The 13,434-nt window shown below is 44.1% G+C and overlaps 1 protein-coding gene across 1 annotated transcript; it reads right to left on the bottom strand.

The window, feature by feature from the left end:
• Window positions 1–2,723: 2,723 nt before the first annotated feature.
• On the bottom strand, window positions 2,724–12,793 carry LOC105253105 (rho GTPase-activating protein 32). Its single transcript, XM_011260902.3, has 8 exons — window positions 12,475–12,793; window positions 10,997–11,193; window positions 10,550–10,687; window positions 10,079–10,486; window positions 9,641–9,971; window positions 9,223–9,556; window positions 8,204–9,119; window positions 2,724–7,778 (listed from the first exon to the last, which is right to left on the bottom strand). The coding sequence occupies exons 2-8, from the start codon at window positions 11,066–11,068 to the stop codon at window positions 5,319–5,321; spliced, it is 4,659 nt and encodes a 1,552-aa protein (XP_011259204.1). The 5' UTR covers window positions 11,069–11,193; window positions 12,475–12,793; the 3' UTR covers window positions 2,724–5,318.
• Window positions 12,794–13,434: the final 641 nt, after the last annotated feature.

Genomic DNA, 13,434 nt, shown 5'->3' with positions numbered 1-13,434 from the left:
TATTTCTTTTTGGAATGCGATGCATCCGATCGGGTCGTCGCGATAAGCTCCGCCAAATAAAAATCGCGCACGCTCGCGGGCGAGGGGTACGGAGTCCGACCTTTGATGCGCGACAGGAAGATGCTATCGCGTAATTTGGAGAGGAAGAAAGGCGCCGACCGACCGTCCAGGTAAGCTTGTAAACTAATGAGATCACGGGGGCCATTTATGACGTTTATTAGATTCCGTTAAGACGTCTATTATTACGGTGCGTAAATAAAGGGGGAGAATTCGCGCGGCCGTCGTGGGGGACGGGAGCGGAATGTGGCGAAAATAATGAAATAAAGGACAATGAAGTGGCAGGTACAATGGCCAATATAGAGAGCGTGGAGGACGACAAGAGAGAGAAAGCGCGCCAGGAGAGCGAACAAGGCGCCGAGAGCCGGCGTACCGTATGTGTAACACGGTATATGGGATCCTACGCGTGGAAGGGGTTGGTGACACGCCGACAAGGGGGTACGGGCGCGCTTTAGTTCGGCGGGCTAAATGCAGTGGGCGTGTTCCCATTACTTTCATTATTTTCAGTCACCGGGGTTCGGCTATCGATGTAACCCGGAATGTAGCCTGTAGTGAATGTGTAACATATATATATATATATATATATACTATATATATGCAAGGGTACCTTTCCCCGTGGCACTTTTGATCGTTTGATCGATGCAAATCGATCGATCGATTTATCGAACGGCGTCGAGAGGGGAGGGGAGAGATATATCTCTGCATAAGATTAATTTAATCCGCTTCCAAGTGCGGGGGAAACGAATCGCGCAGGGCGCGCGAGGGTAAACTGTTAGCCTAACAAGCTGTCAAGACGTCGCCGCGTGTCAATCCGCGGCTCTCCAACGATCTCCCCGAGATAAAGCCGCCTAAAACCTTCAGCCTGGACGCGCGCGCGACGAGAGTTTTCACTCGTCGGCCGCGCGTTTGACTCTTCTTCTCTCTTTTTTTTCCCTCTTTTTTTTTTACGCGACGAAAAATTCCTGCTTAATTGCGAACTCGCGAAACGAAGATGAAACGGAGAGAAAAATACGCGCACGAGAGAGAGAGAGAGAGAGAGAGAAGGAAAGGGGGAGAGGATACGTTCGTTGCGGAGACAACGGCGGCGTTTTACTGCCCACGTGCCGTTTAACTCGATCATAGCGGCAATCTGGCCTCGTTTCAACCTCCGGTTACTACGACGCTTCCGCTAACAAATAACATTGTCGTCGACCCTGCGGGGGCGTTCTGATTCGATTTGCGCACCGTGAAAGCGCGCCCGTGGAAAGGAGCGAGCGTGAAACGCTCGGGAGGCGAGAAGAGGGCGAAAGCGAGGGGGATGAAAGCGCGCTCGTCGAGGAAAAAAATGCCGTTATCTCCGCTATTTCTTATCGGTGATTTTCAAACGCGTATCAGCTGATTGTCTCCAGATGACGTAGCGTGTAGCGATCGAGCTACTTGCGTAAAATAAATAAAGAGACGACGTCCCGGGCGTGTATCTTTCTCTTTCTCGTTACTTGCCGCGAGATCGCTATCTGCGCGGCGTGTTTAAAAATAATTGCCGCGGTAGATTCGACGATAGTCACGGAGTTGCCCTCACCTTAGGCGCTTCCTGGCCTCTCGAGTGGCTCTCGTTCTACGATATAAAGGCGAACTCGTTCCTCTTCCGCCATCGGTCGAGAGGTCCCCCCCAAGTCCACTCCATCACCGGCGTTTAAAGAAGTAAAGACTAAAGGTCCTTTACGTGTCGAGAGTCGAGCTTGTCGCGGGACTCGAGATGAACCGAGGGACTCGATGGGGGCGAACAGACCCCTGGCTTAACACCCAGTTCGAGAAAGAATAAAGAACACATGTTGTGATTACGCTGTAATTATTAGAGGAAAAGGTACCGAAACTTTTTAAATGATGGATCTCTATCTCGTAGTAATTAATTGTAAGTGCTGCGCTTTATCTCAGAGCAAGTTTCATCTCGCTTATTTTATTCATTGAAAGTTCATCGTTTATATAATTAAATTGATTAATTTTCTTCAAGATCGATGGTTTTTCCCTGTAATCTTCTTTGGCGAATTACAGAGTCTAATGACAGATAAACGAGGGAATTTTTAAATATTTTTTTCTTTAATTCGTCGATTCTGCAAACTAATTATCCACATTATTTTCGCTTAATTAAAAATCATATTTGCTCAAAGTTGAAAAGAATATCATCAAAACTGTGATACGACCCGACAGAAAGTAATCTTTAATACCTCTGTATGAATATAAAATTTTAGTTTAAACTTTTTTTTAAGAGCTGGATTTTTCCAAAAAATAATGTCAGTTTTAATATCTTTTCTATTTAATTTTTCTATTTCTATCTCTTTTCTTTTACGTTAGAATGTTATTAATTATACAATATTATTCGATATACAAGGTGATATATTTTTAAAGGATATTTTATAAAGGATATGTCCACGTAACATTTTTTTTTCTTCTCTTTCAATGTTTATAGCATTTATATTTATTTTACGTTTTTTTTTACAACTCTTGTATATATTATAATTATAATCGACAAACAGTGTAGTCTTTCTCATATAACGGAAACAATTATTACGATTATAACTAAAAGGGACAGAAATGCGCCCAGTCCGCGGGGAAGGTCTGAGCCGCCTACACTCAAAAACAAGATTACTATATTAGCCTTTAAATATTACAGAATTAGTCTTTGTGTATCGGTTTCTTTTTTTATAGAGAACTTTACTTGCAATGGCTTAGAACGTTTATATATCTCGTATCATTTCTCTCTCTCTCTCTCTCTCTCTCTCTTGTTTCGCGCCATCAATAATAGATCCTAACGAATCTCTACGACTACATTTCGCGAAAAAACCGCAAGAATCTCAACTTATTAAAAATACACATCGCTCGCGGATGTATTATTGTTGCGCGTCAATATTGTGCACACAAGTATATCTCTCCGTCGTTAGGTACCTTGTAAGGGGGTTTTGTAAGGGCGTTGTCTACGATACCTCTGTATAGAGTTAGGCCATTAAACTACATCCGGTAAAGGATATCCAGGAAAGAGAGACGCTATCGAAAAATCTCTAAGTATGTATATATATATATATTTTATGCATTAATAATTAAATGTCGGAAATATACGCGCTACTACGTATGTATGTGCTTGCATGCCGTTCTTAGGCATCGATCCCTCGCGACAAAAGTATACATTCGACCGAGAAACATTCAAGCCAAGCCGATATACACGAGCATGCATGGGAGGTGTCTCGAAATATAATCGGTTAGTTGATACATCTGGTTATCGCCGCTGAAAAACAAAATTAAAGGTACATCGAATAAAATCTCTCTCGGCGGGAACATCGTCGATATACACGAGAAAATTCACGATTTCAACAATATATATATGTATATATAACGGCGCTTTTTTTTTCTCTCTCTCTTCGTCATACGCTCGCAAGAAAATTTCAACATCCTCGCGCGAAGTAACAATTTCACGATTTATCTAATCTATCATAAATGCCACGAGTATCTGCGAGAGATCAGAGATTAGAATATGCGGTTTTGTTCGCAATACATCTCGGCAATAAGAGCAATAGAGCACGGCTGAAATCATACTCGAATAAAAATTGCTGCCCCAGTCTTATCAAAAGACGATTTTCTCAAACCGTCACCTAAAGAAACGCACTCGCGTAACGTCTTTATGTAAAAAAAAAAAAGAAAATATTTGTTCTCTTTTTAAGAAGGGCGGGGGGAGGAGAGGAGACAATTAAATCCGCCGGATTAAAGATAAATACAGCTGTAAAATGTAACTGAGCGTCGCGCGGCGTCACATTTTCGTCCGTAATAGCGGTAAGATGAATGATGAGGTAGCTAAACGCAAAACTACTTAGTGATTGAAACTTAATAATAATAAAAATAATAGTAATAATAAAACGCGAGGCCACATACAACGGCGCGCGATACGCTCTCTTTAGAATAAGCACTTATTTTTAAGAGAACTGCTTAGTCTCGATAGTAATCTTGATTTTAAGCAAGCCTTTCATCAATAAGCGCGCTTTCATTACACGAACATGTTGTACATATTAATTAACCGAGAAAAAAATATTAACATATTTAAAAAAAAAAAAAGAAAAAAAAACAGATATCACTATGGACCAGTCCATAATTAGGAGATAACATTGACGAATGAAACGTTCTATTTATATAAGCGTCGTAAGCGCGTAAATTCGTTTGAAATCTCATGTATGTACCAGAGATCTTCACGAATTTTCCCATCAATAATTATTCTCCGATGGAATAACACAATTACTTCGTAAATTATATGAAATAGATAACGTGAATTAAATTTTATATTCCATAAACTTTTCTTATAAAAAAAAAAAAAAACTGAAAGTTCTAAAAATATACTACTAACTAATTCTAGGAGATATACATTGTCCCTATTTTTTCTATAAAAAAATATACTTTTTGCTATATCTTTTCTGCAATATATAAAAGCAACAGGTGAGTCTAACATTCCGCATATTGACGTCATAAAAGCCTACGCAAAATTGTTGACTCTGGTACATACAGTAAGCAGTCCAATTATACGTTCGCTCTAGCATAACAGTACAAAGAATACAAGTAAATATAAAAAATCAAAGAGAATAATAATAATAATAATAATAATAATTACAGAGAACCGTTATTAAAACTTCTAACAATAATAAAGGTCAATATCTTTGAGTTTGTAATAAATTATCAGCTTTAAAAGCGTCCACACAATTCAGCTAACAAAGGCGAAGACGAGTCTCATGGATCCTCAAGTAACTTATATTTCATCATCCTCGTCGTAATTCACCGCCGATATATCATTCGCACCGATGAGATACAAGTGAAAGCGATTCGATTGGCTCGCGACGAAAGCGGAAACAACATTCGCATTCATGAGTAGTACAAATAAGTTTTAGCGTGAATCTTACATATTGGATATAAATTCAATAAAAATATACGAGTTGTGGAATTTTTAAGGTAAATACGCGAAATTATATCTCTATTATATATTATCGTTTAACTATATATTTGTTCGATGTTCCGTTCTAATTAGTTGCCCTGTATATTCGCTGCTTTGGAAAACAATTGATGCAACAATTCGGAGAAATATTGTAGAATTTGATCGCAGAGTTGAGTAATTCCAGTAGCCGTTCTCTATGTAATTTGCACTTTCCTAAAATGCAGGTAGATAATGAATATTGCATTTTTCTCACATATTAACTTTTTGCTCCGGAACTTATTTATACTACTTTAGAGAGCAAAATTGAAGAACTTTATCAATGAAGAGAAGGTCTCGAAGCTCTCTGTTTCAACCTGGTTAAAAGCGCCTGCTCGCTGTCGTCCTCTGCCGCCTTGGACGAAATCCCGCGGAAGCTCTCCGATCGATACTTATCCCTCAAGAACATCCTCCTCTCCTCTTTGTACTTTTCGATTCTCTCTCTGCATTGCGGGTCGCCCAGATCAAGGCCGCCGAGGTTCCTCAGTTGAATCTTCTCGGAGACGCTAACGCCGCTGCCGCTACCGCCGACATTGGGCGTGGAGCAATGCTGCGTGTCCTCGGATGTCTGCTTCACCGATAACGTCGGGATCTCTCCCGTCATCCGATGGAATTTGGCCTCGTCCAAGGATCGGCTCAGCGCCGCGCGGGTCGCTCTCGCGTGACGCGCCCGCAAACAGGGTGGCAGATGTTGCGACGGCTCCTCGGATTTGCCTCTCGCGCAGTCCAGTTCCTGCCTCATCCTTCTCTCCCTGACAATCTCACGGCCAATTTCCGAGTCGAAGCTCCTGCGATCTCTGGCAGTCTCGCTCTCGTACCTTCTTCTCGCGGATGCGTTTCCCAGCGCGGCGCTTCCGGATAATCTTTGCAGAGCTAGTTCCTGCAAAATGGCCGCGGTATCTCGTAAAACCACCGTGTCATCGGCGGTCGGTGACGTACTCGGAGTGTCCAATGTCCTTTCCATCAGTTCGGACGCGCCTTCCGGCGCGTGCGCGACCTCGCAGGGCTCGGCCGCGTTCTCCGAGGGGATTCTCATCTCGACGTTATCCTGCATTTGATTAGTCTGCAAATTGGCTACGCACTTGTGACCCTCGTCGCTACGTTTGGAAGAGCATTTACGTACTTGTTGCGTATTAGTCTGCTGTTTTTGTGTATTATTGTATCCGAAACTTTGGCACTTGTTTGACAGTTCGTTTGAACAGTGGTCGTTGTCACGATCGTCCTGTGTCATGGAAACCGTGTTCCTCTTCCGATCGTCCTCGGATTTATCCGGAAATTTTGGGCGATTTATGGCGTGTAGCGAATACTGTGCGCTTGTATCTCTCGATAGATGGTGATAGTTTTCAAAAGTTTCCGTCTCTCTAAGCGTTTCCTTTTCTTCGTCGCTCACATCGTTCCGATTCGTACCAAATACGTTCGCGTTATCAGCTTCGATGTAACACGCGCGAACCTGCTGTTGCTGCTCCCTCGCGTTAGACTCTTGATTCGAGTCAATGTCCGCCATCGTGCACGAGTAACGATTACCGTTCTCTCGATCACGCAATCGGGAATGGGAATCATCTGCGAGATTGCTCTCGTTTACGAGATCAAAACTCGTTTGCGGATCGTTTGCACAATCTTCCCGCTCATATTTGTGATTCTTCGTGTATTTTTTTGTATCTGCAACATCGAGTATCATCCTCTCGCTCTCTTGTACGACTGATGTATGACTTTCTGATTTCGTGTCATCAATTCCGATGCAGAATGTATCGGCGGTTGAGGTTAACGTAAGTTCCAACAATGTTTCGGAGTCGTTTTCCGGAGACGTCGTCGGGTTTGCGCCACCTTCCGAAAAGGGATCATTGGGACTAGTCGATTCGCTGATTGGCGTTGCGAGGGAACCGGTCGTTGTTCTTCCAATGATTACCCAGTCGCCAGAATCGTTGCTGTTGCTCGCCACGCGCGGATTTTCCGTATTGGTGAACGCTTTGTCAGAATTGTCACAGATTACAAATCCAGATTCTTGAAGTTCCTGCAGAGTTTGTTCGCACGACATCATAGAATCGAAATCAGTCGTATTGGACGATGACAATCTCGACAAATTGACTACAGCAGTAAGATTATCCGAGGAATCGGTAGTTTTGTCGCGTTCCTTTGTTGCGCTCGCTTTCTCGTCGTACGACTTGGATGATATTTTCACGGAATCAAGCGAACTCGATCCACCTGTCGCGTCCTTGCGAGATACAGTAACTCCGCTAGATTTCCTTTCTTCGCACAGAGAGGACAACCTGTTACATGGCGTCATCTCTATGGTGTTGTTAAAAATCGAAGCAACCGCACTTGACTGGTTCGCAGCTTGATTTTCAACATCCGAATGCGACATGGTTACGTTTCTATCACGCAATTCTATGCGCCCATCACTAGTCCTCTCGCATGATCTTAATCCTCTATTCTGGTCGTCTAGATTTATCGATAATCTATGGCTAGAGTCGGATAGTTTTTCTGAAGATGACACGCCAGCTTCCTTCAACTTATTCGCATTGCTGCTATCGCGCTCATCGCCGATCTCTAATGGCAGGGTGAAACTTCGAAAACTTATTCTAGGACTATTGGCTATTGGCGACGTAGAGTGAGATGTGCCCTGCAACGTAGCGGGTGTTAACGGTGTAGAGGCTTCCGAAAGTAACGGCAAATAACCTGGCGTTGGTAACGGAGATGGTGAATCGATGCTGTGTATATCTGCGTTCGTCGCTACCATAACCTGAAAGATTGAAGAGATTAGACATAATGCACATATTTTATATATATATAAGGTGTATCTTAAAAAGATCCCACTAAGCAAATAGCGTTATTCCTGATTAAAAACCGAGTCGAAAAGTCCTGAACCATTTTCTTCCATAATGCTTAATAAAGCAGTAATTAATGAGTAAAGTCGCGCCAATAAAAAGATAAACTTCCTCGTTATCAACATATGAAGATTTGGCTAAGCAAAAAAATAAACTGTTTTGTGTTAATTTTTAAACAATTCAGCTTTTCAGAAATCTTTTTAATACTTAAATCTGATTAATTATTTAATGAATCTTGGAAAAAAAATAATTCAGGACTTTTCGACTCAGGAATAACGCTATTTGCTTAGTGGGAGCCTTTTAAGATACACCCTGTATATAAATATAAGGTGATAATTACCTGATCGGGACTTTGGCTATCTATGAAACGCAACTCGACGTCACAGTGCAATCTTTCTTCCAAACGAGATCGTTTTCTCTTGGATCCGCCAGTAGGAGCGACGCACTGATTACTCTCGTTTCTTTGCCGACGCGGTGACGCCTCCACCGATGCCACTCCGCCACCTTCCTCTTCCGAAAGCATCCTCATTTCTCGCTCTTCTAAATCGAAATTGAGTTGTATCTCTGAGAGATCTAATGGTGAGGGCGCACTCGGCGCGTCCGCTAAATGATCAAAGTACGAATCATGTGAAACGGATCGACTGTGACCACAGGGTCTGGTAGGAGGCGGTCCCCCCAAGAGAGGACCCAAACCATCCTCTCCGTCCAAACTGTCGGCGCTCTTGACCGGTCTCAGCCGTCGCAGGGAATTTAAGGAACTTGGCACTGTTTCTACTTGTGGCGGCGTACCGATCTGTCTCGTTTTCCCCACAGCCCCTCTGCCGAACAATGCCCTCCAATTTAGCGAAGGTGAACGCTTTGAACCATTCCTCTTGCGAGGCAATTCTATGACCGTGTGATAGCGCAACGGTAAGCCGGCCGGTCCAGCTCCTACTTCTATATAATCGGGTTCACCTCTGAGGCTTCTATTGCGCGCTTCCTCCAAAGTGAGCAATCGCGCGGACGTGGTGATTGCCAATGACTTTGGTCTGCCGACAGGACCATCCCCGAATATGAGCTCCGCATAGCAGACTAGAAATTCCGTCACGACCGCCTGGACACCGACACCTTGAAGCGCCGCTACGCCACCCACTTCCAGTTCCTTGCATCTCAAAAGATTCGGTGCCCAAACAATGGCCACGTTGCGCGGCGTCATACCTGTTTCCGTGCCTCGCGCTGCTACTCTTACCAAATGACGCATGAGATATTCTAGTGTCCTGGGCGCATATACAAAAAAAATTAATTTTAAAATAAATTATACCATTTCTCCCACATCGACGAAATAGAAAAGCGTGACAAAGCGAGAAATGAAATAAATACCTGTAATGAGGTGGCGGTAACTTTCTAACTGCATCTCTCATACGTCTCAATCTTTCAGCGTCGCTGCTAGCTTGAACCGCGTTAACGAAAGTGGAGTAAAGCTGATAGGTGCACAGTGGATTTGGCAGCTCTCTGAAGTACATCTTTAACAACGATGCCACCGAATGAATATCTTGCAGAATACTCTCGTCGGAATGCAATGCCGGAACCCGATCTTCATCGAAAGCGTTCCGCAATTTTTGAATGTTGGACGTGACGCCGCTGAGACGATATATACCATCGACCAGACCATGTTTCTCTATAAATTCCGCGCAGCATGTCAAAACGGTAGGCACTACGAAAAATAAATAATCCCTTTCTCCTCTTCTTCATGACTGATGATATATATCTAAATAAAAAATGATCAACATTTTTATACCATCTTGACCAGAGTTTAGCAAATGTTCCCCCAAGTCACAACCGAATACACGCTCCCGCAGTATGCCCGATTGTTTCAATCTTCTCCTCGAGGGTCGATTCAATATGAAAGATCTGAAGAAGGCGATCAATTTGCCGTGTTTTCGCAGCACAGGCTTTACAGGTAATTTCGATCTGACTGTCGTGGAAACTGTCAGATGACGCGGTACCTTGTCACCGATTACGGCAACGCACTCGGCTGGAAAAAATCCAACCGCAAACCCATGCTTCCCGCGCCACCACGTACTTTCTCCCGCCGGAGGCATGTCTATGACGGATATCATATCGCCTACCTGTTTGTCACGTAAATTACGCTTCGATCAGTCATCGCCCAAGTAATGTATAGTTTGCATTTAACTACAAACGGTCTAAGCGAAAATGTTCTAGTTGAAGAAATTACCTGGAAGGAGATTTCATCTTGCGCCTGAGCGACGTAAGGCCTCACGGCGTATGCCGCGGCGACAGCCGGGGTATTTATAGGACAAGAATCCGACTCGGGTACCAGGATTCTTCTCCCTCGATTATCGAGTTGCAACCAATTCAACACTGGACCACAGTTTAGACCCTCGTGATTCAATTGCGAGAACCGGCTCAAGTAATCCTTCAGTATATCACAGGCATTTTTTGGCCGAACATCTGGAAGCTTCGTTAAGGAGGAGAATTTTCTATCGAATATGCAGCGATGCAGTTGTTTATCGAACATGACGAAGTTGTCGTAAGATCTCTGTAACGTCCAGCACGCGTCTCCGGACGTTATTCGAACGGCGTAACTCTCAGAATCGTTTGTGGGCCCTTCGTTGATGGATACCTGAAAGCCGAGTCGTATCTTGAATCACATTCCTCCGCGTATCTCGCGCATTTAGCATCTTACCTCCAAAGTGCCGAGCTCGACATGCTCGTAATGAAAGTGAGCGCACTCGTCGAGTTTTGGAAAGCGCGCGATACCACTCATATTGCTGCCAGAGCTAACAGGTGTGCTGAAATCGTCCGTCCGATTACCACCCAGACCCTGCAATTCCATTCGCAAAAATATGAGTTGACGTTGACATACCATCTTTGTAAGTTTATGATAGAGGATAACAAATTTAACGAGTCTATGCAATGCAATTATTTAAACAAAATGATATATATTGTGCACACAAATCTATCCAGCTGTGACTGAGTAAACTTTTATCAGGGAACATATGTCTTGCAATTTACCATTTTACGATTCATCTATGCTTGACTAACACAGCTACTTGGCATCATGAATTCTATCACAAACTTGTTCTACAATTACATAGAGATACTTTAGATAAAGTATTAGAAATTATTCAACCTTTGCTGCCTGAGACTCGATGTCTGTGAGCCGATGCGCACGGGGTCTCTCTTGCGTCGATGGTCCAGGCATGTTTTATAGCCTTTCTACGAACCAGGACGAGGAGGACAAGGATCCAGGCCTTTGACACGACTTGCCACACGTCACAGCAAGTCTTTACATCCCTCTCAATCGAGCCATTGCCTCTCTTGCAGTTTCTTTAAAAACAAACGTAACGTTATTATTTCATGAAAGACCTACAGAAGAGAGATCAGATGAAAGTATTTGATTCGCATCTCCCAAAGAATGACAGCTTTCAACGCTACATTAATTTCTGACGATACATTTCTTCTAAATAACAGATTATTATTATTATTAGGGTAAAAAGGCGATAAAAATTCCACGAGAAAGCAATAGCACACACTGATGTCTACAAGTGCATCTACAAACACGAATGTACGTTCGCGGCAGGAAACATCTGTTTTTCATGAATGAAACGAGATCCGGCTGCGACCCTTTTTTCTCCCTAATGACTCGCCAAACACATACCGCGTGTCGCGTAATCGCGCGACGAAGCCCGCAGAGAATAAAAATACGACGAAAAAATTCCAAGCGAAACACTTCAACTACGATTCCGTTTCGCGGACGAGAGCGAGATAAACAAACTCCATCGCTCCAACCCCCATCAGCTTCCGGACAACAATTTCACTGGAATATCGCTCGATATTTTAAGACGTAAAAACGTATCGAACGGAATCGCGTATTCGGGAAGGCGAGTCTATTGTATCGTGCGCGCGCCAAAGTGCCAATAACCCGAAAAGCACACACGTACACGCGCACACGTACAAGAAGGGTTAAGCTTTTAATATCCCGGGATCGAGGAAAGCCTCTCTCCCTCGGTTCTCGGCGTCAAACGGAGCCGTTACGGCCATATGTCGAGATTAGCGGCTCGCGAGAACCGCACCGTAATAAAGCCTAGCGGATCCGCGCGGGCACGCGACTCGAAACGGTATACGCCGCGTATATTTACATCGCGACGCGAGCGAAGCGAGGAGCGAAGGAAGGAGAGGCGATATCGGATCTCCCCGCGCACACACCGGCAAAAGTCCGCGAAGCCTCTCCTCTGCACGGGAGAACAGCTGGCTCTCCGCAACTTCCCCCTCTCCTCCTTCCCGTCCGCCACCCTGCGTGCGGACTAAATCCTCTCCACGGGGGAAATAACGGAGCTATTATGTCACGAGCGATCTCTCTCTCTCTCTCTCTCTCTCACTCTCTCTCTCCCGCTCTCCTTCTTTTTCTTCCAACACACCCAACGCCCGAACGAGGCTAGGACCCGGGGGGGGGGGGAGGAAGACGAGCCGGCGCGATCGCGACGCGACGCCAAGCGCCAAATTGATGCCACTCCACGAGCAGGGCCGCACTCTCGCTCGACAACTTTACCGACAGACTCGGAGGGAAAGAGAGAGAGAGAACCACGCGTCAAGATTCAAGATACCCACTCGAACGGCGCTCCCGATTTGAGAACCTCTGTCAGCCGGATGCTTCATCTCGGAGAGGAGCGTACGAGGGCCCGAGCCGCGTATCTATCCGTCTCCATTGGCCTGTCGCGTCTTCGCCACCTCTACCGAGGCGACATCGAGGAGACACGTCGAGAGACGTAGCCAAGCTGGGCTACCTCGTCGCGGTTGCTCGGCCGTTTCCACCGCGCCTCATCACCGTCAATCGCGTTCCCGACCTTCGCCGATCCTCGCCGGACTCTCCGCGACTCCGAGACGCTTCTTTCGTTGCACCGCCCACCCACCGACCTACGTATATCCACCTACCTACCTATCCTTACCTCGTCTATTTCTACCTATCCACCTACTCCTGACCTAGCATAAGCCTAACCCCCATCTGGCTCGGCGCGACCTAACCTGACGCGTCTGTCATAAATGTTGCCAACTATTCCCACAGCACTGAATATCGCGGCAATATTATTAATATCGTTGTAACAATATTGCCGCAACGTTGCGCGATTGACGCTTATTTCTTTATATTTTCGTTGGATTGCATTATTTATTTATTTATTATTTAAAGTAAGAAACGTTTGCTATAACGTCTCTCCTGATATGTTGCAATAGGGGAAACATATATCTATGTATATTTCAATATTCTCTATTAAAGCCCATCAGGGTCGGATTCAAAGGTGTGAGCTTCAGTTCCTGTTGCCCCCCCCTTCCCTCTAAATCGGCCGTGAAGCCCATACAGCACAGAATGTTGCAGCAATATTGCAATGTTATTGCAATGTTACAACAAAATAATATAAATAATAATAATATAATTAATAATAATAATAATAATAATAATATAATTAATAATATATATATTAATATTAATAATATATTGCTGCAATATTCCGTATGGAAGAGAAAGAATAAATAAAAAAATTAATTAATTTAGTTAATTTAGGGAATGTTTAT

The sequence above is a fragment of the Camponotus floridanus genome, unplaced genomic scaffold (assembly GCF_003227725.1).
Source record: "Camponotus floridanus strain SB8 unplaced genomic scaffold, Cflo_v7.5 scaffold7, whole genome shotgun sequence".
Lineage (NCBI taxonomy): Eukaryota > Metazoa > Arthropoda > Insecta > Hymenoptera > Formicidae > Camponotus > Camponotus floridanus.
This window is presented reverse-complemented; position numbering and strand designations above follow the sequence as displayed.

What these genes read in the sequence shown, in the direction of transcription:
- LOC105253105 (XM_011260902.3), bottom strand. Translation starts at nt 11,068, where the DNA reads ATGCCTGGACCATCGACGCAAGAGAGACCCCGTGCGCATCGGCTCACA. An exon ending in GCTAAACTCTGGTCAAGATG is followed by an intron (nt 9,557 to 9,640) that starts GTATAAAAATGT and finishes TATTTTTCGTAG; the next exon opens with TGCCTACCGTTTTGACATGC. An exon ending in ATAGCCAAAGTCCCGATCAG is followed by an intron (nt 7,779 to 8,203) that starts GTAATTATCACC and finishes TCAATCTTTCAG; the next exon opens with GTTATGGTAGCGACGAACGC.